The sequence below is a fragment of the Ruditapes philippinarum genome, unplaced genomic scaffold, assembly GCF_026571515.1.
Source record: "Ruditapes philippinarum isolate M1 unplaced genomic scaffold, ASM2657151v2 ctg6875_1_1_1_1, whole genome shotgun sequence".
In the NCBI taxonomy this organism is placed as follows: Eukaryota; Metazoa; Mollusca; class Bivalvia; order Venerida; family Veneridae; genus Ruditapes; species Ruditapes philippinarum.
The window spans coordinates 21,813-49,623 of NW_026864413.1; the positions used below are offsets into that span (position 1 = coordinate 21,813).

The 27,811-nt window shown below is 31.1% G+C and overlaps 2 protein-coding genes and 1 long non-coding RNA gene across 4 annotated transcripts; 2 read left to right on the forward strand and 1 right to left on the reverse strand.

Annotated features, from left to right (window-relative positions):
• Positions 1 to 5,808: 5,808 nt before the first annotated feature.
• Positions 5,809 to 8,716, forward strand: LOC132725491 (D-aminoacyl-tRNA deacylase 2-like). Its single transcript, XM_060710629.1, has 4 exons — positions 5,809 to 5,892; positions 6,199 to 6,337; positions 7,692 to 7,761; positions 8,226 to 8,716. Exons 2-4 carry the CDS (start codon positions 6,200 to 6,202, stop codon positions 8,549 to 8,551), a joined length of 534 nt encoding a protein of 177 aa, XP_060566612.1. The 5' UTR covers positions 5,809 to 5,892; position 6,199; the 3' UTR covers positions 8,552 to 8,716.
• Positions 8,717 to 10,792: 2,076 nt separating this feature from the next.
• Positions 10,793 to 21,747, reverse strand: LOC132725489 (RWD domain-containing protein 4-like). The gene is made up of 6 exons (XM_060710628.1): positions 21,629 to 21,747; positions 17,339 to 17,419; positions 16,685 to 16,794; positions 16,286 to 16,331; positions 15,232 to 15,342; positions 10,793 to 13,914 (listed from the first exon to the last, which is right to left on the reverse strand). Exons 1-6 carry the CDS (start codon positions 21,650 to 21,652, stop codon positions 13,720 to 13,722), a joined length of 567 nt encoding a protein of 188 aa, XP_060566611.1. The 5' UTR covers positions 21,653 to 21,747; the 3' UTR covers positions 10,793 to 13,719.
• Positions 21,748 to 23,647: 1,900 nt separating this feature from the next.
• LOC132725492 (uncharacterized) lies at positions 23,648 to 27,700 on the forward strand. Of its 2 annotated transcripts, XR_009625063.1 has the most exons (4): positions 23,648 to 23,950; positions 24,521 to 24,620; positions 26,451 to 26,546; positions 27,633 to 27,700. It is a non-coding gene; the product is annotated as an uncharacterized LOC132725492 (long non-coding RNA). The 2 variants fall into 2 exon arrangements; XR_009625062.1 differs by having other exon boundaries at positions 23,650 to 24,620.
• Positions 27,701 to 27,811: the final 111 nt, after the last annotated feature.

The following is a 27,811-nucleotide window of genomic DNA, read 5'->3' on the forward strand; positions in this document are numbered from 1 at the left end:
AGCTTACATTCCACCAGGTAATCAAGAACAAATAATGCTACTTGTATCTCTAATAAAAAAGTGTAATAGTATGTTTAAAAACATCATTTTAACAGGAGATTTTAATGCAAAAAGTAAACTGTGGGGAAATTTGTTGAATAATAATGCAGGGGAACAACTGGAGGATTGTCTATGGTCAGAGAACTTTATTTGTGTTAATGATATGGAGCCTACAAGAAGAAACAGTAACAGTGTTATTGATCTGTTTATTGTAAAGCCACATTTAAACAAAGATATTAGACTGTGTCAAACCTTAAATCAAGAAAATGTTAGGTCAGACCACATCGCAGTTTTTTTGGACATAGATGACTACTGTAATCAGAGACCTGTGGAAAAAGAAATATTCTGTATCAAAGAAATGGATATCCTCAAATGGCAAGCAAGCACTAAAGAGAGTTTTTCCTCATGGAAATCTGAAAACTTTCAAAATTTAAACACTGAAGATATATACTCCTGTTTTCTAGAAATTTTTCATAATTGTATGGCTGAAGCTGTACCCAAAAAAATTGCCAAATATAGCAACAGGAGAGTACACCAACCCTGGATCAACGAAGAAGTCAAAACTATAAAAACGGAGCTAAACAAATTAAAAAAAGTTTTCAAGCAAAGACAAACTCCTAGAAATTTAATAAAGTTGAAAGAATGTGAGCAAAAGTATGAAGAGGAAATTGAAAAAGCTAAAGATGAATGGGCTGATATGTTGTGTGAAAACATAAATCTGTGTAATACTCCAAAAGAGAAATGGAGGTACTTTAAGAGTTTAACATCCTATCAAGTAGAAGATGTAGATACTATACTCCCCCTTGTTAACAGTAATGGTGATGTGATTTTTGATACAAAAAGAAAAGGCAAAACTGCTAGAAGAGACCTTTTTTCAGTGATAAACATCTACAAAATGTCACCTTTGATGAAGATTTCAAGAAACATATTGAAGAAGAATTGTTTAACATCAAACAAAGTAAACATCATGTTACAGAAGAAGATGAAAGCCAAAGTTTCCTTAATAGATCTATTACAATTCAAGAGGTAGAAGCAGCTATCCAGCATTTAAAGAAAAATAAAGCACCTGGGCCAGATAAAATATACACAGATTTACTTTTATACTCAAATAACCACCTTCTTGAAGCCATCACATATATTTTTCAACTCTCCTGGGATACCAGTATCCTTCCCCAGGCCTGGAAAACAGCAACAGTCAAATTCTTAAAGAAACATGGAAAAGAGTCCTATTATAAGTCAGGTTCCTACAGGCCTATAAGCTTGACAAGTGTCCTTGGTAAATGTATGGAGAAAATAGTATATGCCAGATTATATGCATACTCAGAACACAAGAACATCATAGATGAAGAACAAGAAGGTTTTAGAAAATATCACAGCACTACACAAGCTCTGTTAAGGCTTGTGCAGAATATCTTTGATGGTTTTAATGAAAAACAGCACACACTAGCAGTATTTCTAGATTTGGAGAAGGCCTTTGACAGTGTATGGAGGGATGGTATGCTTGTTAAGCTACAAAGACTGGGAATAAGAGGGAAAATGTGGCAATGGTTGGCAAACTTCTTAACTGGAAGATCAGCAAGATGTGTAGTAGCATGTGAAATAGGAGATACCTTCCAAACTTCAGTTGGATTACCACAAGGTTCAGTGCTCTCCCCCCTTTTGTTCAACCTCTACCTAACTGATATATTCCAAAACATAAAAAGCAATAGTATCAAATTTGCAGATGATGGGACTATTTGGATGTCTGGAAATGACATACATGATTTAGAAAAAATAATCAATACAGACCTAGCAACAATTAACACATGGACAGAGAAATGGAGAATGAAATTAAATTTAGATAAAACTGAATACACCATCTTTAATAGGAAAAAAGAAAACTTAGATCAAATAGAGATCTGCTTAAACAAGAAAGTATTGCAAGAGAAAGATAAAGTAAAAATTTTAGGTGTTATTTTAGATTCGGAATTGTCATTCAAAGAACATATAGAATACACTGAAAGAAAAGGCACTAAAGCATTGGCTTCCTTGATGTCAGTAGCCAAAACAGAGAAGATCAGTGTCAAAAATATGATAAATCTTTATACAAGCTTGGTTCTACCTCAACTGGAGTATGCAGTCCCTATTTGGCAGATTGCCAACTGTCAGCCCCTGGACAAGATACAAAGGAAAGGTTTAGCTTACTGCCTTGGATTACACAACACAGCCAGTAAAGATGCAGTTGAAGTATTGGCTGGAGTTCTTCCACTTGATTTGAGGCGAGAAGAACTGAGTATTCGAGATTGTGGGAAAATAATGGCAAAAGGAATTAGGCAAAACATTGCAAAAAGTTTAAAAAGCTGTCAAGATAGGTATGGAAAAGTCAGAGAAAAATTCCAATCTCCATTCTTTTGCATGCTCACACAGGTAGAGGACATGAAATCATTAACCACCATCACACTGAACAGTATTGAACCAGAGTTTTCATACCTTGAATACCTGCAACCATCTAGAACCAGACCAGATTATTGGAACAATCTAGGATCCTCCAAATCAAGAACTGTTAAACAAGAAGAAGATGCAAGACAACACATCTCATCACTTCTATCTGATGTAGATACCAAAACAGCTGTAGCATTTACTGATGGTTCCTGTAGAGGAAATCCAGGTCCATGTGGTGCTGGAGCCTGCATTCTTCTTCCAAACACAGAAGTTATAGAACTGAAACAACCAGTATCAAAGTTATCATCAATTTTAGTAGGAGAACTGGTTGCCATTAAAATAACACTTCAAGCCCTACTTACTGAGATTGGAAGATTTGAAATAAATAAGATAAAAAATACTTAGTGATAGTCAGTCCGCTGTTGGAATTATTGATCTTGGCTGGGAAAATAAGACACACAAATTCCTGTCAACAGAGATACTCCAGTTGAGGAAAGAGCTTGAATTAGCAGATGTTACAGTCAATTTTGATTGGACTCCTGGTCATGCTGGCATAAAAGGGAATGACATTGCTGACGGACTTGCAAAAGAAGCAGCAAAAGAAGCTGAGGAAATGGAAACAGAAGATTCACTCCTTGTAACAAGTCAAAGTGACATTCGCCACTCAGCTAGAGAATCAGTCCGCATTAAATGGCAGAGAAGATGGGAAATTGTTGAAACTGGCAGGCATCTCTATGGACTCAAGCCTCAAGTCCAGCCCAAAAAAATTAACTTCCATGGCTTGAGCAACCAAAGACAGTTACTTCAACTACAAAGTGGATATTGCCTCAATGATTATCTGAACAAGATTGGGGCGAAAAACACAAGTCTATGTAATTGTGGAGAAGTTGAGACAGTAACACATTTTATAGAGGACTGTACCCTGTATGAGGCATCAAGAGAAAACCTGAAGAAAGAAATATTCCTAAAGACAGGAATAAGTGTATTTACAAAAGAACTATTGCTTTCAGACATACAAGAAGACCAATTCAAAGACCATAGCAAGAGTTGTCAAATATTGCAAATGAATTTGTCAAATTATCCAAAAGATTTTAATTTTTTTTTTTTTTTTTTTTTTTTTTTTTCATCAAAAAAGATTTTTTTCCCCTTTCAGTTTACATTCTATTTCATAATCATTATTAAATTATTGTAACCCTACTTGAGAGTTTTTTACCGTAATCGGAAATACCAGAGTTTAGCTGTACATACCGGAGTGACAACACGGCCATTATCAAGGCTTTGAACGAAACGAAACGAAACGCCTACTGCAATATTGCAATGAAAATACTTGCTAAAACTGGACACTATTCAAGGGTTTAAACTTTAAAAAACATGATTTGTTTGTTATAAAATCGTAAAATCAATTGTTGATAGTTGTCATTTACACTGATAATGTGTACTAAAATACATTCATGTGTTGTCAAAAATAGATCTGATTTCGGATGTAACTTATTCGGACATGCAATTACGGATTGGGAAAAATTTCATAAAAGAAAAAACGAAATGTTTTAAATAAAATATCTTTCTTTTACTAAACTTCATACACTGATATATTCAATGCTAATTTAAGAATAAGCAATTTTAATGCAAGTAATATAATGTGAATAACAAGCTTAATTGTTATCAAAGTTTTTATACCCTAGGTATAAAAATTAAGGGCAATATACTTTAATCAAAATGACTTAAAATCGATAATTTGTTGTTCAAATCAGGGACAAAAGATATAAATCAAATGTTCCCACTCAAATCTTATACCAAATAACTGATACATTTTTAGTGAATTACATGTATTGAGATTTGTTGGCATAAATTTTTGTGACATTTGCGCTGTTCTATTTCTGACAAATAAGTTAATAGAATTTATGACTAACACATTTAGGTCTTGTTCAAGCTTTTAACTTCAAAATGAGAATTTTAGAAATCAATTTTAGGATCAGGATCAATATTTGGATCAACTGTAAAATTCCCTTAATCTTACAAAAATAGCAATAAATTTATCTAAAATTTCATAAACTTGCCATCGCAAACCCAACTTCATCAAATTAATATTAGATATATAATGTATGAGGATAAACAATGAAGAATATTAGTTTTTAATTTGATCCTGATCCTTAAATTTTTGTGAACGCTGGGCCTGTTTTGATTTTGTAAACATAAACTGTACATTGATGTATATATGTAGATGTGAAACTGTAAGCTCTATTGAAATCTTGTTAGTGCCATGTCTATTTTGTCTTTTGTCATTTAAGGCAAAACTGCACTTTTTTCCAATTAAACACAAAAAATTTATATTACAACACTCTTAATACTGGATTACTCATAATGTAACACATTTTTTACAGAATTAAATAGTGTGAGAAATTTTATATAGTTTTTTTTTCAAATTATGCCTTTACATTTGGTCTTCTGTAATAGTTTTAAACTGCAAAAATATGGCCTAGAATGTAGGAAATCAAGCGCTTAATTTCAAAATTTTCCGGGACCCCCCTATAAGGCCTGCTAGAATACAAATTTGGCCTGCTGAGCTGAAAGTTATTGAGAACCCTGTACTTAATGAAATTTGATACAACTTTATCATTAATTGATGTATTTATGCATTTGGTTAATTACTAATTTGGAGACAAAAAGCAAATTAATGAGATTATAAAACACATTCCTTTTAGAAAGTTATTTAATTACTACCACATCTTTAAACGTTATTTTCTTAGTAAATTTCCTGATAGATTGAAGAGCTTTATTAGTATACTATAATAAAATGAGACTATTCTGGATTGATTGTCTTGATTGACCTTTTCGAAAACCTAGCTAAACACCGTTTTCCGGTACGTTACCGTATTAGCTCTGGGGAATTACACCAAATGAAGTACATAACACAGTTACGTGATATTTCTATTTTTCTATCATTATTTAACCGTTTAAGGTGAAAAAAATTGATGTTTTTGAAAATTATCAATATTCCTTTCATATCTATTGCAAAGTATTCAAAAAAAATAAATTATTTATAATGAAAATCAATAAAATTCAAACAGACGTAGTGGAATCTTCCATAATAAATAAGGTTATTTTCTGCATAAACTTGTGTATTTACTTTATTTTTTGTATGGAATTATTCAAACAATGATATTTAATTATTTTCTTATAAAGAAATAACTGTTTTATTTCAATTTAATTTAAAAAAAAGGCCGAAAACAACGAGTTCGCTATTACACTCCATTAGGTGAAATTCCCCAGAGCTATGTACAGAAAGTACCGGAAAACGGCATTTAGCTAGGTTTTCGAATTTGTGAATTCTTATTTGAGTAGCCTCCCTTTTAACAAAAAGCGCCATTTGCAGCAACGTAAACGTTTCGGTGAACGCTCATGTTTCTGACGAGCAGACGTCACTTTACTCAAGTATGATAAGAATTTTTAAATTGAATTTTCTTTTGAAATTATAAACATTGTGTAATAATCATTTTATGTTGTGTTGGACTTGTTTCTGTGTCGTAACATCTTAAAATACTGATAATTTGATTATCATTTTGAAACAGACTCTTTGTGATAAGATTAACTGCAGATTACCGTACTGTCGCATTGTGTTGTTTAAAAATCGAGACAAATAAAATATTAACTTTTGCATTTGCTAGAAATTAAGGTTAACGAGCCTTTAATTTTAGTTTTACAAAAGTGAAACTAGAGATTATTTTCTATTTTTATGAGGATGGCGTCTGGATCTAATGGAGCATCAACATCAGAAGAACCCTTACCTGTGAGGTCACGACTTATTCTACAACAGTGTCTTTCAGCAAAGCTTATGGTTCAGCCAAGAACAGATACACAAGAGGAGCAGTTTGTAGAAGTATGTCTTGCATTTCACAGACATTAGGCTACATTATTTATATAGATTAATTGTAAACATTTTTAACAACATGATATATTTTTTACACTGCAATCCTTCTAGCTACTGGTTGGGGACCACCAAGACCGGACAACCACCAAACCCGGACGGCCCCGAAAATGCTTAATTTAGTATTTTCTTTGTTCAGTGGTTGTCAGTCACTTTTTTATCAACAATAAGTGCATGTTTATGTTAAAATTAAGTAAATTAATTTATTTCAACCTCTGTAAATAGTAATATTTTAATGTCTATTTCAAGAATGTTGACGTTGAAATTTGGGGGTCAAGAAAGCAATGCCTGACCTCATATACCAGCTATAATCATTTGCAGAGTGAATAATAGAATATCAAAAACTTCAGCATTTGTTACTGAAATATTGTATATCATGTTAAAAATCTAAAGTCAAAACACCCCAGCTTTTATCTGAATTAAATCACGTGATGTACATATGTGTCCGGACACATGGTACTGTAGTGTAGACAATCTAGGTAATTTTGATACCCTTCTTGTCGAGCCTCAGATATAAATGTCAATACAATCGGAAATAAACAAACTAGTTTGTTAGTTAGGAGAAGAACCTAGCTGAACTGTGTCAAATCTTAAGGTCTCTAGGTTAAAAATTATGAAATCTGTACGGCAAAATGTTCAAAAAGTGTCCGGTTGATGGTCCCCGACCAGTATAGATAATAGACATAGTAAGGTAAAGATATCCCTGCTGCAACAGTGTCCTTGCAGGTACTGGTCATGGTATTCTGGCTGTGTGCTTATTTTACAAAATAGTGCTCATGAATAGCACTACTAATAATCACAGGCATTGGTAGACATTACTAGACAATGAGATTGTCTAAAAAATTGTCTCTAATAATTGACTTTTGATAATTAAAGATGCAATACAGAATATCTTTTTTATAAGTTAATGAAAGTTATTACAATTAGACTTGAGTTGGAACTGTGTAAAGATGGATTTTATGTTTCTCAATCAACTTGAAAATTCTTCATTCTCAGACAATAAGTGGAAGAGTTTTATTTTGATAGTAAAATTAAAATTTCAACCGATTAAATTTGAATTCAAACTATATGTGTATTTATGCAGGTAATGTGAATCACCTGTAATTGTATCTTTATCAATAAAATCAAGACTGTATTTATGTTTAAACATTCATAGTCTCACCCTTGTATTGAATAATAGCAATTGGTATTTAACCATTAAAATAGTAATATGATATTAACTATTTACTTATTCATGTATATGTATATGTTAAAATATATGTTAAATAGAGATTCGCAACATATATTAAAATGAATTTCATTTTAGATTGGTCGTGGATTAATAATATACATCTGCTTCTTTAGAGGGGCAACTGAAGATATGGTGGAAAAAATGGGTTTGTTTTAAAAGTATTTCTTAATTTTCATGTATGTTTCATTTGTGTGCCAATTGCACACAAAATCATTATTTACTAGAAGTTTACATGAAGCAGAGTTAACCTGAGGAGCTTTGCAATTGCTAAAATATACCTTAAGATTAAACATTTAAGAAAAATTGAGCTGAATAAATTACCTTAATATCTATCGTGTATGGCTTCCTGTGCATTGCTTTATGAAATGTTATTTAACATTATATAACCCTATGGATATCTTAAAGGCTTGAAGAAAAAAATGTTGATACATGTACTGAAAAAAAATAAAAATCTTGTCACATGTAAGTATAACCATAATTCAGAGGTTAATTAGGAACTATAAATAAAATTTTGTAAAGAAGAAAATAGCAAATGTATCACATTAGATAAAACATTTCATCAGTGTATACTTTTGTTATAATATGTGAAGTTTTTGATAATATTTTCAGTGAAGGCAGCCCTAACTGCATGTTTAAGCGAGTCAGAAACTGGAAAACTTGTATCAGTATTAGATTTACCTGGTGATGTTCTTATCATTCCACAGGCCACACTGGGTGGCAGTTTGAAGGGTAAAAGAATGCAATACCATAGAAACATCAATAAAGAGGATGGATATAATTTATACTCAAAGTTTGCCAAGTTGTGTGATATATATGTAACAGGTGCACCAAAATGTAGAGAACAACAGAAAGTGGTAAGAGCAGGAACTTATGGTAACAGACAAGTATTCTCAACTCAAACAAATGGACCATATACACATTACTTAGAGTTTTAGTTCTCTTCTTGTTTTTATTTCTTATTTGTTTTGTGTTTTATTGTGATTTGTTATGTGACATTATTCTTTCATTCTCGCAGGGTCTTTCAAATAGAAAGTTGAAAGACCCTTATTCTCGACAGTCTGTAATAAAATAATTGAAGATATAAATTTAAGATTTATTTAGATTTTCGTCCTTTGTGTATACATCCATCACAATACATATATACAATGTCTTATAATTTTATTTTATTATCTAACAGCAAAATAATTCCAGCACTTATTTTCCTTCCTTTCCTGCTATTGAATTTTATTTTGTTATTAGCTTGTGTCTTACAAAGAAAAGTTAAGCTATTATGAACTCGTCAGCGTCATTGTTGTTGTGCAAAAACTTTAATGTAGCCAATTACTCAAACAAAATGTTTCATGCGTCTATTGTAAGTAAATGCAAAATCTAGGTCAGTAAGTCATAAAAGTCAAGGTTACTGCATGTGATTGAATTTGTTGCATTTCATAGTACTCCTAATTCATGTGACACTATAAACATTTTTTCATTGTTCAATTAAGCAGAATTAATAACATATTTCACAAAATTTACAATTATATTTGTGATGCAGAATAAAGGGTATTATACTGAAAACGATTTTGGCAAAATAATACTTTTGACTTTTACAATTTGTTTGGAATAGCGCCAGTTTCATATTTAGTTCTAATTCAATAATACACCATACCATTGCATTAAAACTTACAAATAATCACCATAAAAAAGAGTGCCAACATTTGCTTCCTTGATGTCAATTTTACGTAGATCTGTGACCTATTGATAGAAATGTGTTGATTTGTTGAATTTCACTGTTCTGGTTATAATGATATTCCAGTTTTACTTTTTGAGGAAGACCTCAGATGTAGGTTTACACAAAAATTGAATTCAAATTTTAAAGTGGCTTAACTATTTGATTTTAAAATAAAGGGACTATGGTAAACTACACACAGGTTTTATGCCGGTAAGGTATGGCATTAGATTACCCATTCGTTATTTACAAGTAATGTATGGTATTAGATCACACATAGGTTATTTGACAGTAAAGTACAGAAGTTGACTTCATATATGCTATTAACAAGTAAGGCACTGTTGTAGACTACACATAGGTTATATGCCAGTAAAGAAAGGTAGTAGACTACACACAGGTTATATGCCAGTAAAGTAAGGTAGTAGACTACACACAGGTTATATGCCAGTAAAGTAAGGTAGTAGACTACATGCACATAGGCTATATGAGTAAGGTGCTGTAGTAGGCTACACATATATGATAGTTGACTACATGCAGGTTATATGAGTAAGGTGTTGTAGTAGACTACACACAGGTTATATGCCAGTAGAGTAAGGTAGTAGACTACACACTGGTTATATGCCAGTAAAGTTAGGTAGTAGACTGCACACAGGTTATATGCCAGTAAAGTACGGTAGTAGACTACATACAGGTTATATGCCAGTTAAGTAAGGTAGTAGACTACACACAGGTTATATGCCAGTAAAGTAGGGTAGTAGACTACACACAGGTTATATGCCAGTAAAGTGAGGTAGTAGACTACACACAGGTTATATGCCAGTAAAGTAAGGAAGTAGACTACACACAGGTTATATGCCAGTAAAGTAATGTAGTACATTACACACAGGTTATATGAGTAAGGTACTGTAGTAGACTGCACACAGGTTATATGCCAGTAAAGTACGGTAGGAGACTACATACAGGTTATATGCCAGTTAAGTAAGGTAGTAGACTACACACAGGTTATAAGCCAGTAAAGTAAGGTAGTAGACTGCACTCAGGTTATATGCCAGTAAAGTTAAGTTGTCGACTACACCCAGGTTATATGCCAGTAAAGTAAGGCAGTAGACTGCACACATATTAAATGCCAGTAAAGTAAGGTAGTAGACTATGCACAGGTTATATGCCAGTAAAGTATGGTAGTAGACTACACACAGGTTATATGCCAGTTAAGTAAGGTAGTAGACTACACACAGGTTATAGCCAGTAAAGTAAGGTAGTAGACTACACACAGGTTATATGCCAGTAAAGTAAGGTAGTAGACTTCACTCCGGTTTTATGTTAGTAGAGTACAGCAGTAGACTACACTCTGTTTATACAACAGTAAAGTACTGTAGTAGTCTACACAATCCAGGTTCATTTTAAATTAAACTTTGTAAAAAACATTAAAACTGCTAATTCAGGAGTGTTCAATAATTAATAACAATACAAGATCAGATTATCACATTTATTCAACTCTTTTTAAATAATTGACAATTGCACCATTATCAAGGAATATTTCCTTTACAAAACAACTTGCAGAATAACAAAACAATCTGACATTGTAACTGGCAAACAGTTTTCCATACAAGGAATTCATCACTGTAGGCAAGACCTTAACAAATGCTTTCACTGCGCACAAGAAACATTGTTTTGAAGGGTGGGGTTTATATGATTTATTTAGTTTTAAGCTAGGATCTAAATCTAAATAACATACACATTTACATGAAGAAAATTAATGAAATTTAGTTTAAATTAGTTTAAATACCATTGTTCTGATAAAAATCCCCCCTAAAAAACACCAACAACAACAAACAAACAAAATCGAACCCAGATGCCATTAGAGTGGAAGGGGTAAGAAACAAAGGGTAAAATTCATTGCATAAATCTAAAAAAAATAATTACCTATTTGGTTTGGATTTAAGATGATTTGACACAAAAAGGTGAAATATTCCTTGTTACATGTTAAATATGAATGTTTTTGAAATATATTTTGAAAATATATGGAAAACTACTATAATTTTACAAGAAATATACCGACATATTATGTGAAATTAATCAAAATCTAAGTTATTATATAAGCTATTAAGACTTCAAAAGTCAAAAGACTTCAAGTCAAATTCAATAAAAGTTTCTTGTTATTTTTTTCACCAGCTCTTTTAAAATGTTAACTTTTCATTCAGTATTGTGATTGAATGCAAGCCATAGCCATAGAACAACAATCCCATTGCATATCCTTACTATAAGCAGGCCTCGACACTAACTTTTTTAGCAGGTGGTACGCCGGACCACTAGATTTGAAAGTTAGGTGGTCCTTCCAGAAGTCAGGTGGTCAATTATCATTATTATATCATTTTACTTCAAATGTAGAAAAAATGTTTAAACTTCATGACAAAGATGTATTATTAACCTTTAAAAAAAACAGATATTTTTAGATATATATTTTTCATATAATCAGAAAAGGGAGAGCAAGTCAGTAGGTATTTTATCGTAGAGATATTTGTTTTTATCTCAGTCAAAAATACACAACAGAGCTCTTATTTATGTTAACTTTTATATTAAAGTGATTTCTCCCTCAACTCAAGTTAGGGAATAGTGAAGCCCTTTGTGTCTGTTATTTTCTTACTGTTATTCAAATTGTTATTCATTGCTGATACGTGGTATGTCTTATAATCATGATAATAACATAGCATATTTTATAGATTAACATTTTTAATGGAACTAATAAATTATCTTATTCTTGTCTTTGAAAACGAGGAAATATCTAATTATTGAAATAATGACATTATTATTTACTATAACTTAGTATCTTATTCTTCTCACAGATTTATAATAAGAACTTTACCTCCCTGTTGCTTGTTGGTTGATATTCATTTTTGACAATGGGTATTTTTAACCTTTTAAAATAATTTTAACTCTAGAAGAATCAGATCTCTTATCATTAAACAGGTAAAGTAAAGATAAATAGCATAGAATTACTAGATGTATTTTTTCAAGTTCCTTTTGTTTGTTGCCGTTATTCAAGTATCTGAAATTTATGTTTATCCAATATCATATAATTACAATCATCGGATACTCACGGTTGATTAACATGTAACATAACATCAATTTTAATGGTTCCGCCGTGGTTATCAGACAATGCATAATTACTAGCACCATTTGAATGAATTTTGTATCTAAATTTATATCACAAATTCTGAACTCTTTTAACTTGCATAAACAAAATTTTAGCAACTTACAATGAAAGTTATTGATGACTTAAGAACTTAGTTAACTAATCAGAGATTAATGAACCATATACATGTACATCGGACATAGATTTTAAACAAAATTATATAACATGTTTTTGACCAAATCGCCATTCTCCAAAATGAGCCTTGCATCAACCAGAAAATTAAAGTGGTCCAAAGGACCAGTGGACGGACCAGTAGGTTTTAAAATTAGGTGATCCTTGCCAAAATCAAGTGGTCTCGGACCAACGGACCACCGCTAATGTCGAGGCCTGATAAGCATATAAACCAAAATATATTTACATGTATAAAATAATCTCTGTATCACATTAAGATTTATATCTCTGTGACCACATTACCTCTGTTGTTTTCAAAGTAGTACAATCATATTATTTTGTTAAAACCTCATCAATTCCATAAATAAGTCTGTCATTCAAAGTAACTCTCCTCTGTATCAAAAATTTGAAACTGTAGTAATTTAAGTTTGAAAATTATAACAAATTAAGACTATTATTTTGTGATAAATGCAGTATCATTTGAAATAACAGCTCAGCATTTATCCTACCCCTCAATCTGCTTAATAAACTGATGATTACATCTTGCCATTAACTTACACAACTGCGCATAAATTCATTGTATCATTTAGTAAAAGCATCATTTTTTTATCATTTAATTATATCTTTATAATAATTTATTTTCTGCACCAAAAATATTACTAAAATAATATCTGAAGTAATAAGAAGCCTAATGTAAATGGTATCCTTTTAAAATATTGTTGGCATCAAAAACTGCATTTTAAATTACTGGAAGATGTAAAACAAATAAAAGGAAATATAGTCATAAAGCAGTTTTTATCTGATCTTATATGGATTGGTTTATATATATAACAATATTGTCTCTGTTTTTAAAAAAATAAAGAAACCAAGAAAATGTGAAAAGTAATTTCAGGAAGGAAATTTCCAGTCTAATTTGCCAGAGTATTATTCAATCTGTACAGGTTACAGAACAAAATTTTTATAGCCAAGCTTATAGCTGTCCAAAGGAGGACAAACTAACAGAACAAACAATATCCACCCCACCCTCACAATATATCATTGTGATGACAAAGTCAACTTGTTACTGATTTATAATCTTAAATATCATATAAACATCAACTATCCTGTGACCCAGTCTGTGATAAATGTTTAACAATGTCCACCCAGTTCCAGCCCCTTGGCTTTTCACCTGTTGCATTTCCCATTTTTTCATATAAACGTCTTTTTTGGTGTTTAGTAAGCTGTTCTTTCCTTTCTTTCTTTTTTAGGTTTTCATCATTCATGTCTGTCTGACTAAGATCTGTTTCACTCTAAAATAAATATACAAAATAAAATTTCTTTTCGGAATACATTTTTCAGACAACTTAATTATTATTTTGTGTTATACCATTATAAAATTAAACAAATGTCCTCATGTAAACAACATTTGCAAAAGCAAACATAATAATGAAGTTAAAAAGAATGAACTGCTAGCATATCTAGTACATCATGCAATTTGTATGCTGCATTATTTTTGTTATGATGACTTCCTCACAGTCACGGAATAGTAACCCTTCTTGGGTCACGACTATTTTCCACACAAGATTGATTCATTATGATACAAGAACTGGTACAGTAAATTCTTGAGACAGACAACACAAGTACAGGTACTGTAAGTTCTTGAGACAGGGCCATCCTTAAAAAAAATGTTTGTTTGCAGTAACCCGAACCAGAATTTTCAAGGTGGGTAGGTAGGTCGATTTTTTTTTTTTTTTTTTTTTATATTTTTATTGAACTGTACTCCCAAATAAACATGGAATTTCAAAATACTGGACAATATATTCTTTAATAATCTGGTAACAATTAATAAATTGATAACAGAATTCTAATTTAATAAGAACTACATTTTATTTCTTCTATTAACCTTTAAAAGAACGAAAACAAAGCACAGGGCATAATTTTCTGATTAAAAAAAAATAATTTTTTTATCCAGACCATGAAAAAACATTTGAGTAGGGGCAAATTTTGTGAGTCGGTCGCGTTACTGCAAACAAACATTTTTTTAAGGATGGCCCAGACAACACAAGTACAGGTACTACAGACAACACAAGTACAGGTACTGTAAGTTCTTGAGACAGACAACAAAAGTATGGGCACTTTAAGTTCTTGAGACAAACAACACAAGTGTAAGTACTGTCAGTTCTTGAGACAGACAACACAAGAACAGGTACTGTAAGTTCTTGAAAAAGACAACACAAATGTAGGTACTGAAATTTCTTGAGACAGACAACATAAGTACAGGTACTGTAAGTTCTTGAGACAGACAACACAAGAACCAGTACTGTAAATTCTTGAGACAGACAACACAAGTACAGGTACTGTAAATTCTTGAGACAGACAACACAAATGTAGGTACTGAAATTTCTTGAGACAGACAACACAAGTACCAGTACTGTAAATTCTTGAGACAGACAACACAAGTACAGGTACTGTAGACAAGTGAAGAAAAAGTACCATTAATAGAAGACACAAGTATTTTTAAGTCCTGGTTACAGTACCCAAACATTATGAAAATAAATTTATAAATTTCTTAATCATGTACCTATTTTGTCCTGAAACAAAAATAGTAATGAAGAATAAAAATTTACCTTTGTATTAACAATAGGTGCATCTGGCTGATCTGCCATTAAATCATCATAATTCTCCTTCACCCATTCAAATAATGTATATGTCATTGCTGTTTCCAACAAATCTTCAACCTATATTGTATGAAAAATTGAGAGAACATATACAGTAGCTTCATTTAAGTACAATTCATTAAATTCATTCAAATATTATATATGGTCACATCAAATAGGTATTACTCTATTTTGCTATAATTACATTCAATATGCTACATAACAAATGCATCTATGTCATAATACATTTTAAACACTTGAATCTATGTATATCTAGTATGAAATTCAAGTACTTTTATACTATAAGGGATAAGTTAACTGTTCTTGAACTGCTTATCATAACTTTGGTAAAATCATACAATCACATAAAAAGCTAGCAGTTTGCTTAAATTGAATGCTACACAAGCCTGGTTCACATTAAGTTGTACATGTATTTAAGGTAAAATATCCATCAAAACAATATTTTCTTCAATTGCAGAAATTAATTTATTTCAGTTTGTTAATTTAAATACTTCACAAAAAATTTACTCTATTCAGAAAATAAAAAGTTTTCAGCAAAATAGGTAAGCATAAAGGGGATCATAAGTGACAGGCTTATCAGGTCATTTACTCCAATATTAACTGACATTTTCATTGACAGTTACCCAGTACTATCTCACTATGGTATTCATCGGTGGATGACACTGCACACAATGGTGATGTATAGCTACTACATTACAAATGAACTATTGAGCAATAAAATTTTGTCCAACAGACAGCTTATCTGTGCATCAGTAATTAAAGTGGCCATCAGCTTTTCTAAATGTTAAATAAGTTATTTTTAGTACATCATTTGATATAATTGTCAAATCAAAAGAATTAAGATGGAAAATGTAAACTGCCATCAATAAAATACATAAACAATAAGAAACCTCTTGATACCTAATCTACCGCTCCGCTCTCTATATGAAAATAAGTAAAGCAGATGATTCATTTCCTGATCTGCTATTTTTAGAAACAAATGTCACTGGCATAAAATATTTACCTGTTCTAAAAGTCCTTGTAATATTTTTTCCTTTACACTAGGTACACTGTAGAAAAGATGGTAAAATATTCATTATCTTTTATATGATGGGAGAAAACACACATTATATAACATTTTACAAGACTAACAGACAATGTCTTTAATTTGTTTACATTACACATGGATCAATTTCTTTTCAATCTAAAACTAAGTGTATTTCTTACAATTCTTCAATGGGAAAATTAAAACTGTAATCAGTCTTCATTATCAAAAGTTATTGAGATCAATACATGTAATTCTTACTGGAACTGTTGGAGAATTTAGAAATATCTATCTATGGACAAAGGAAAGACTTATACTTTCAAATATTTGTTGTAAAAGGTATCTATGTTTATGGACAATGGAAAGACTTATACTTACACATGTTTGTTGTAGAATGTATCCATGTTTATTGTTGGTGGGGATTCTGGGTAACTTTCTCCCCATGTTATCTCCACAACGAGTGATTTATAGCTATTGTGTTCACCATACTGCAACAGAAATATCACTCACTTACATTACAATCAATTACAAGCTTTCATGTTTGCATTCATTGCATGCTAATTTTATGATATATCAATGAATGTGTCCATTGATCAATAAGGACAGTAAGATTAAAAAAACACTGCAGCATAACATATCATTTGCACAATTCAACAGAGCACAAGCAGTTGGTGCGTGGCTTGGATAGTATACATGTACATGACCACACCTACTTATTTTTATAAAAAAAATTTTTTTCACTAATAACATATTTTTTTCACTCAAAATGTTTTTTAAAATATCTTAATTTCAATAAAACAACAAAGGAAAGTTGTTTTAAAAATTTCATCCATATATATACTATAAATATACTATAATTAAAAGTACTGAAAAAAATATTTTATTACTCCCAAATTTTTTTTTATGAAAATAAGTGGGTTTGATCATGTACATGTATACTATCCAAGCCACACACAACTGCCTGTGCAACAGAGAAGATTAAACTGCTTCTTAAAATGTGAATACAACATACTTTATTAGTATACACTGTACCTTGTACTGGAATGTTGAGTCTCCAGTCTTTTTGAAATTTTCATCACCATCATAAATTGACTGCAAGACTTCAAGTTCTTCCTGTAAAAAAATAATATTCCCTCTTAACAAAAGCATACGCAAGAATTTGTTTGCAACCTTTCAATGTTATCGCATTTTGAAACATTGCAATCTCATTTCATCATATTTAAATTGCAGAATGCCAAAATGATAATGACCAGCTTACTTCTCAATCTCTAGTGCAAAGTTTATAAATGTCATTTTCACACTATCAACACCAAAAGAAACCTCCATTCCTAATTCCAAATAAAACTCTTTTTCGCCCAATTTAAATCAGATATTCACAACATTGACTTTTAAAAAAAAAGTTTTTGGCAACAGTTTTGGAAAAAGTTCTCTTTTTTAATAGAAAAAAAATCATGTATTACTTTTAAATTATATAAAAATATTTTCTGATAAACATTAAGTACCATGATATCATAGAACCCCGGGCTACTGGAAGCAACTGATAAGGGGCCTGAAAACTGCTAGGAGCCTAAAAATTGCTAGGGAACCAGTAAGTAATTTTTTTATTTCTAAAGCACTTAGGTGGAAAAACTTAATGTGTTAAAGGTTAGGAACTTCACTGAGGTCCAAAAGCCTATAACACAGGAACCCAAAATTCTATCCAAAACAAAAAAAATAACGATTAAAAAAAAATCCCATATATATACTATAAAAAACACAAGGAAGGCAACAACATTTCCCCACCCGTCGCCACATTTACAAGGAATATTCGTAAAAACGCCTGACACTAAATCAATAAAGCATATTAAAATCTATCAGAAACACAACTTACTCTTACCAACTATCCAACTTTTACGCCAATTAAATGAATTTATCACTGCTCTTCTCCCATCGTCGGTTCCATTGCCAGTTCAAGCGATAAACTTCGTCATACCGTTATTGACCGGTCTTTGTAGACCCCGAAATTCTATCCAAAACAAAAAAAAAATGATTTAAATAAAAATCCCATATATATATATAAGTAGTGTACAATATATGGGATTTTTATTTAAATCTTTCTTTTTTTTGTTTTGGATAGAATTTCAGGATATACAAAGACCGGTCAATAACGGTATGACGAAGTTTATCGCTTGAACTGGCAATGGAACCGACGATGGGAGAAGAGCAGTGATAAATTCATTTAATTGGCGTTAAAGTTCCTGTGCCTATAGGCTATACAGCCATTCTCCCATAATTGAAGCACTTTTGGTTCACAAAAAATGAAAAATCTGACTTTCATAAACAACGTTTTCTATGATTTGCTTTTAATGTTCAATACCTTGGACAGATTGTGTGGAAGTTTAACACACACCATTCGCTCCGTTTGTATACTGAAAGCGTTTGAAGTGAGTTACTGAATTACATTGTTACGGAACATATATATACCATAGGAATTACTTTGGAATTATTGTTTAACTAACATTTTAAATTAAACAATCCGAAAGAATATGCATTGTAAAGTTGAAGACCAATGGTTACCTTAAGCAAAAATATTTCATGTCATATCTTATTCTGAAACTTGTATACTTCGTATTTGAAAAGCTTGTATAAGCAAACATTTTCGTAACTAAAGATTGACATTATTTCGATACAATGCACAAACAAATACTGTCATAAAAGTTATCGAATTATATCTAAAACAGAAGCAGAAAACAAATCAAACATAACTTTTAATCGGTGTAACGTTCCCAAAAAAACTTCGCTGCACAAATGTTCATCAAACAGTCCTTATGATCTGTTACGGAACATAGGTGAAAAATTATAAAACATAGGATTTATAACTCAATATTTTTACTCTTTAAAATTACTTTAACAATTTAAATGTGGTATCTTCACAAACAACAATAATCATAAAACACTGTATCAATTAAAAATAACATCAACAGTTTAATTTAGTGAGTAGTGCAGGAAAAGATATATGTTACGGAACATATGTTATGGAAAATAAAATATTATGTTTTTCACTGAAAATGAACAAGAATTTTTTTTTCTTCACTTTTATTTGCTTTATTTCTGCCTAATTTACACAAATTTGTTGTAATGTTATAATGTTTCATGTAGTTCTCTCTACATTTTCTTCACCAGTGCTTTTTCTTTTTTGAATGGGAACATACTTTTTTCTCCTTTCTTTCTCTTTTGAATGATTTGTTGTTTTCCCCTCTCTGCTTTTGTCTTTTGTATTTCTGTATTTAAAAGCACCATTCTACACAAGAAAATCGTTGCATATTATAAATTTATTAACCTTGATACATGATCATCATTAAAATATTATTTTTATCATGATTATCAATATAACAATTACATAATAATCATCATTTTTATCATTATATTTATATCATTATTAATATTACTTTTCCATGATAATTGTAAAATCTAAAACTTTTAGATAATGTAAGTGACATAATGATACAATTTTGGTATTTTATAAATAGATAAAAATTAAAGCATAGCATTTATGAATGCTATGTTCCGTAACAAATTTGATATGTTCCCTAACAGAAAGCTGCAACCTTACAACACAATACAAATCATGTTAGACTTCCAGTTAATATTGGACACCATTTTCATATATCTTTATAATGAAAAAACTCACTGGAACAGTTTTTATAAACAAACTGAATATAAGTATTATGGTGCTGAAAAAAGTTGATAGAAGACTATGCTTCCGTAACAAATTGTCTTTGACTATTTGATAAACTGTGCACTTATTTTTCATCGAAATATGTGTTCCATGTTTGAAACCAATCATTCATTTCAAATTGTTAAATAACTATGGATAAAGTACATATATGACATCAGATTATGATCTCAAAATAATTAACTATGTTCCGTAACAAATCTTTTAAACAGGTAAAAAAAATTAAATAGCATCAACTTGCTACTTTTGACTCTGTGGTTTGCTGAAAATAGAGCTTGCAATCGATTTTAATCAGTAAAATTTCTCATGTAAGTAACATAATTGTGAAAATATCGTTATCAAATCAAAACCACTGGTTGCCAAAATAAAGTACAGTGACTGCCAATTACCTCCATTTGCCCAATTGTATCATAAAAGTCAATTAAGATGTTGCATTCATACCTCTTAGTGACGTATCATTGGGAGCGGTGATAGGCAAAAATGTCACACCGTCAGTTGAACCGTATACTGTACCGAAATTCGGATGATCGTTTTGTTACGGAAAATAGTCGTTATGGAAACATAGTGAAATTAGACTTCTACGGGTCAGAGTTATCACATTTTTGTGCAAACGACATCTCATTTTGGTGTTTTTCATTTAAAGAAATACAAAACAATATTTCAAATTTTTTATTTGATTGGTATATTGTATATTTAAAAGTATACACCCGTTACGGAGGCATAGCATTTTAAACGCGACATTTGAATTATTTGCAAAAAAACGGTTTGAGTTAAAATGTATCATCGCAGGAGTCTAATTTATCAATTTTATTCCAAATATAGTCTTTTGATATTGTTTTGGGTACAAATTTGAAAGAATATAACACATCTCAAGATCATTTCATTCCAGTTTAAAATCGTTACGGTACCATAGTTGCATTTCGGCGACAGCAACATTTAAAGAAAATCATGGAAAATAAGGGTCTCTTTCTCGAACTTCTTATGTTATTCTGAATCTATTATCAATACTGTATTGATTTTAGGCAAAAACTTGTTGGAAAACATGGAAATGGATTATTTTTTTCACCAATCTTAAACGTTAATTGGTCAAGCGACAGCTATTTTTTGCAGATACTATAGCTTTTCAGTTTAACATAAATGAAAAACGAGGAGCTTCTACGCTACAAAATTAAGTTAAGCTGCTGAGAACATCCCAGTGTACTTATTTCAATGTTTGTCACAAATGATTAAGCTCGTCTGTACATTTTACTACGATTTGAAAAGTGGAGACAGGAATTATTAAAAAGTGCTTCAATTATAGGAGAATGGCTGTATAATCATAAAAGTAAAATTTCTAAAATAGATCCGACAGCCGGGACAATTACTAAAATACTGTCAAGATCAATATGTATGTATTTTTAATAACTTGTTAAAAGTTTGTGTTAAATTTGAGACTTCATTTTCCCAAAGTATGCCAACATCTAGCATATTTTTCCCCAAGAAAAAGGCTGAGCCTGGCCTCTTCCCCAAAAATGGTGTTTGGCCCTGAGTAATGCACTGTTTGAAAATAGATTCAAGACAATTTAAAAGCCAGTATCAACACCAAATTAACCCATTTTATTTCTTACATCTTGTTGTTCTTTGTTAGTCATATTTTAAGTTCCCTGTGGAATGCTTTCAAATATCACCATTTAGTATACATGTTTATTTTCCCCAGTTCATTTACAGTATCTTGGACGAAATTGTACTGAACGTTAATATTCGAGGTATTCCGTAATACCGTAACATACCGTACAGACACGAATAAATTCCATTTCTTCTATTAATTGATTGAGTGGTTAAGTGGTTAGTTAGTTAGTTAGTTAGTTAGTTAGTTAGTTAGTTAGTTAGCTGGTTGGTTAGTTTAAACATAGTTTATTTCGAACAAATTCACAATATATATACAGACAATAATGTACACAATACAAACATGATATGTTGAAAAAGGATTGGGTCCGAAAGCTGAGCTTATAAAGGCCTTCTCCTTATAGATTTACAATGCATAAAATACGGTATGACAGTATATGTGACTTGCTTGAAATATATCTGATTTTACATTGTTTTTAAGAAGTTAACGTCAAAATTGTTTCTAACGTTTAGTTATAATATAAAGCAAAAATATATACAAAAAATGGAATCAGAATACCAGACTGCATCATTTTCGTTGTTATATAAAATGAAAGAGAAATAACGTAAATTAAGATAGAAAGAAATGAAGAAAGAAACTTTCAGCAAAATAGAAAAGAAGAAGAAATAAATGAAATGTGGATCATTCGGATAGTTCGACGATTTAAATGGGAAGTATTTAGTGATTTGAGCTGATGTGAATATGCTTAAGTGAATCTCCTGCTTTCTCGGATGTATGTATGAACGGCTTCAAACAGTCTTCTGTTTGCATCATCACTAATGTTTGGGTCTCCATTTAATAACTTTTGGAGAGTTGCTGAACAAATAGTAAATATATGCTGGTTGGTTGATTGACTGGCTGGCTGGTTGGTTGGTTGGTTGGTTGGTTGATTGATTGATTGATTGATTGATTGATTGATTGATCACGTTTTGCTATTCTCGTTCTTCGGTTTGTACATGTATATGTGTGTATTATACAAGCTATTTATATAAAACAAAATCATTTATTATTGCTACCTTTAAGATAATGTACTATATCAAATCTTAATGAAGTTAAGTCCTACTCTCAGAGGGTACATTGGACATATTTTACTTATCACGGGCGAACCATAAAAGTTATTACATGTGCACGTTGAAGTAAACACGTGTACAAGTGATAAAAACAAATGCTCCTATGCACCGTCTTTACCTGTCAACATGCAAACACTTTAATCAAACAGGGACACTTTATGACGAGAAAACGACGATAAAGCATAGAATTTTCTGTTCTTGTACCACGATTTTATTTTTATTTTCTTCTTTTTGTGTGCAAGGAGCTTTATATAAAAGTCTCTGGCATGTGTACTTACTTGTCCATGTAGTTCAACCATTACAAGTTTATGTTGTTATTGTGATAATACACTAAGTTCACTCTGTAGCTTTGATATATTTCTCTTGGCATTGCTGAAAATTTGTTATCTTTTCTTCAGATGTCTGGGCTATATTCTGTACCGTGCTTGTGTCATTTTTTTTATATTCATAAACCAATATTGCACTGAAGGGAGAAACCTTTTTAATTGGTATATGCCCAAATAAATTCAGTGTATGTATTGAATTTTGCATAATCCCTGTATTTGTTTTCAATGAATGAATGGGCACTGTGATTGAATTAATTATCCCTGAAATTGTTTTAAGCTCTATAAAATTAATAAAAATTGACGTCGATTTTGAGAGAGGTGCAGATCAATCCATGCAATAATAAATAAAAAGACGTTTAATTTAAACTCAAGCAATGCTTATATTTCTATTTCTCACAAGCATGTTATTTTGTTGTCCACTTACTGTTTCCGAAATGTTACTAATTGGCCAATTATCCCACCCATCTGTTGCTTCTGTTGCTTTTTTTTTGCACTTTGTTCAGAAGTCGAAATAATGCTTTGTTTACATTTTATTACTTTTATGACTCACACTTATACATTCAGCGCTACTTTCTTCATGTAAAAAGCATCTGGCGTGCTCTAAAACCATTACCGAACCGTTGTAAAACTTCATGTTTGACATTTCTAAAGATGGGAAACACCAGCCTTTGAGATATGTGTTTACATTTATTTTCATTATACACGTAAGTATCATTTGGTTTTCATTCAAAAACTTAACGTATTACAAAACAGGGTAAACTTATTTATTTTCCTTGTCTTTTGTTTTCTTTTATTACTATTTTCACGTACATTTACGTATATAAATATATTTACCTGTCAGAATGGAAATTTTAGAAATCCTTGTTTCTTTTTGGATATGCGGTGCTTGTAAGTCTAAATGAAATTAAACATAACCAAATTGACAATTATAATTATATTAGGGCATTTAAATACTTGTGTTCTATTTTTCTTTGTTGATGAACTTAAAAAATCTATCAAATTATTTTTAATAGTTTCAGATGTAATATTTCAATTCTGTCATATATTGTAACAATTAAATATAGGTACGTAATGATCGAATAAATGTTTAAGTTCTTACAGTCTGCAAAAAAAGATAAAATCATTAAAAAACAAACAAACAATGATCGAAGCAATTTCAGTTTTTATTTAAATTACCTGGAACTATTTCTGCTTCTTTTGCTCTTCAACAATAGTATCTAATGTGAAAGTTAAAATTATACTAATTTGTTTACATTTTGCTACGTTTAAGTCAAACAATTTTACATTCACATGAATACTTTCTGCAGGTGATAAGCATATATTATATATGCTTTAATACCAAAAGACAATCATTTAATAACTCATGTTTGCTCATTATAAAGAAATAAAAGAATATCGTATCTAAGGTATAATGTGCCTCTATCTATAATAACCTTTACTCCATACTTATCACGTCAGATTTAAAACAATGGTATATAAGAGTCGTTGAAATGGTGTAACCAGCTACGAAAAAAATGAACTAAAATTAAATCTTTGCCTATGGCCTTACACGATGTAGGTAAGTACATATACTCTGTAGACTATTATTTATTCGTAGTAAGTTAAATCTTATAGTCACCTTTAGAATATGTTAATTTGTAAATTTGTAGAATGGCTATGTTTTATACATGATGTATATGTTTCAAATGTACGGAAAAGCATTAGTGCCAGGTGTATGTTTTTTTATTAACTCGAAATTTCGAGTTAGTAACTCGAAATTTCGAGTTACTTATCTCGAAATTTCGAGTTAGTAACTCGAAATTTCGACTTATTAACTCGAAATTTCGAGTTACTAATCTCGAAATTTCGAGTTACTATCTCGAAATTTCGACTTATTAACTCGAAATTTCGAGTTACAAATCGAAATTTCGAGTTACTTATCTCGAAATTTCGAGTTACTAACTCGAAATTTCGACTTACTAACTCGAAATTTCGACTTACATTGCACGACTTTCATTGGTTGCCGGTGAAAGCAAGGATTGAATTCAAGATACTTTGTTTCGTGTGTAGCTGTTGCACATTGACAGAGCACCTTTAACATTTATTAACAGAACAATTTTATAGGGTCAAATTGTCCACACATACTGAACATATCTTTCGCTTTTTTGTGGAGGGGGGGGGGGTTGTAAAATCACACTTTCCACATTTCTGTGTTAACCGGGTGTTTCTTTTTCTTAAGCACACATACAACCATCATGTGGAGAAACAACAAGTCCAAAACCCACCCTATTGTAAACTGTGCAATATCATGTGTTAAATAAGTTTTAAATGGCGTGTATACGCGCGCCAGTTAGTCTGTCACGTTTCTTTATACTAATAATGTTTTTGTAACATTATTCATTATTTACTAATACTTTGATATTGTGTTGATAAAAGTTGATAAAAGTGATACTTGTTGTTATATATATGTTGGGAATAATATAAAAGCATCCGATTTTACAAGAAATATAGTCAGTCCAACAATTTTGACAAAGGCCTCAGCACGCCCTATTTTGGCCACGCCGCGATACTTTACACGTGAAGTATAGGATCGTTTTTTTTTACAGGGATGAGAAGAATATGATTAGTGAAAAGATATGTTCGAACAGATGGGATACAATACAACGTCTGAAGAACGCCTGAACGTACAAATTAAAGAAAGCCTTGTTTTTTTTAGGTCGGGTGTGTACATGCCATTACTAAGTTTTAGTTAAATTTCAATAGTTTTTGTCCACTGCCTACTATATCTTATACCATCTAACTAATAACTTTGGCCATTCTTGTAATGTTAATAAGTCGAAATTTCGAATTACTAAGTCGAAATTTCGAGATAAGTAACTCGAAATTTCTAGTTAGTAAGTCGAAATTTCGAGTTACTAAGTCGAAATTTCGAGTTACTAAGTCGAAATTTCGAGTTACTAAGTCGAAATTTCGAATTACTAAGTCGAAATTTCGAGGTAAGTAACTCGAAATTTCGAGTTAATAAGTCGAAATTTCGAGTTAGTAAGTCGAAATTTCGAGTTTGTAACTCGAAATTTCGAGTTAATAAGTCGAAATTTCGAGTTAATAACTCGAAATTTCGAGTTACTAACTCGAAATTTCGAGATAAGTATGTCGAAATTTCGAGTTACTAACTCGAAATTTCGAGTTAATAAAAAACATACACCTGGCACTAATGCTCTTCCGTACTACAAATGTGATTGACAGGATATGAAAATAAAATATACCTCCACTAGAATCATTGTAAAATGTTTAAAGCAAAGATTACAGAGACAATAAAACCAAATACAAAAAAAATCACATTTTTTGTTTAATTGATCATCAGTCAGTACTTTGTGAAATCTAAATATAAATAATTACATTGTGTCAGGAGCATCAAATTTGAGGGACTTAGCAGACTACAAGAAATGTGGAAACCTACACGAGAAAAGACATGGGAAGTTTAACAAATTAGTTCGTGGTAAATGTAAGTACATTATTTCACAGGCATTCGGCTCATTTGTATGTTCCATAGATAATGCCACTAGGGTTACTCCCGAAAATCGTCAACAAACATCGATAAAAGTCGGAAACTTACGGTGACACAGAGGACATATGTGCGTTTTTATTTTTTATCTCGTGCACACGAGATACTTTGTTGTAGCCACGAGTTACTAAGTCGTGGCCACGAGATGATTAAGTGGTGCGCACGAGATACTTTTTCGTGGTTACGGGTTACTAAGTCGTGGCCACGAGATAATAAAGACGTTGAATAATTCAAATATGACCTTGGCCTTTCAATGACATTAAATGTCAAATTATTGAAATCTGCTTAAATTGTCATATTTTATCATTTAATCATAGAAGAACACAAAGGACAAACTGACGTGTTGAATATTTTGAAAACGACCTTTACTTTTAAATGACACTGACCGTTAAGGTCAAATTATTTAAGACAGCTTTGTCACAACCTTGCTTACGGATCTGATTTATTTTTGAACAAAATATTTTTTGATAACTTATTGATAGCAAAAGTTTTTTAATAACGTGCTTTTTATAATTGATAACATACATATAATATTTCACTGTATAATTTTCAAGAAAATTTGTGAAATGTTATTTGTTCATATTTTTTGGCCTCGAGTATCGTTATTCGTATCACATCAGCAAGAAATATAACTAATAATACACCACCTGTAATTGGCCACTTAAATGAGTCAAGTACTTATGGCAAAAAAGTAATAAATTTTAACATAAATACACGTATAGATTGGTGGAGCATCCGTGTAAAGCCATTGTCTTTTTACCCAACTTACTAGATTTTCATCAGCATTGCATTGTTAAAAATATAAGTTTTTATTTGTTTATTGTTGGTTAAAATGTTTGCGGTTTAAATTCTTTTCTTTTTGTTCTTCCTTTGTTTGTTTGATCATTACTTACGAATAGAAGTAACTTTATACTATAGAAATACCACTCTGTTCATTACGTGTACAATAATTAAAAAGTGTTTGTCGAAAGATGTTTTGACATTGATTAAGACATATCTTTCATTTTGTTCAAATGTATGTTTTAGGGTGTCCGTGTTTTTTAATCGTATCTAGAATAAGTAAGACATCTCCTTCTTGGGCATTGTTCTGTTACCCTGAATCAATTTTCAACACGAGCACATTCACGTTTTTATTTTGAGAGAATGTGAAAGGTAATACATACTTTTAGACGAAACGTTTCTTTATTGATGAATGCTTGTTTAAT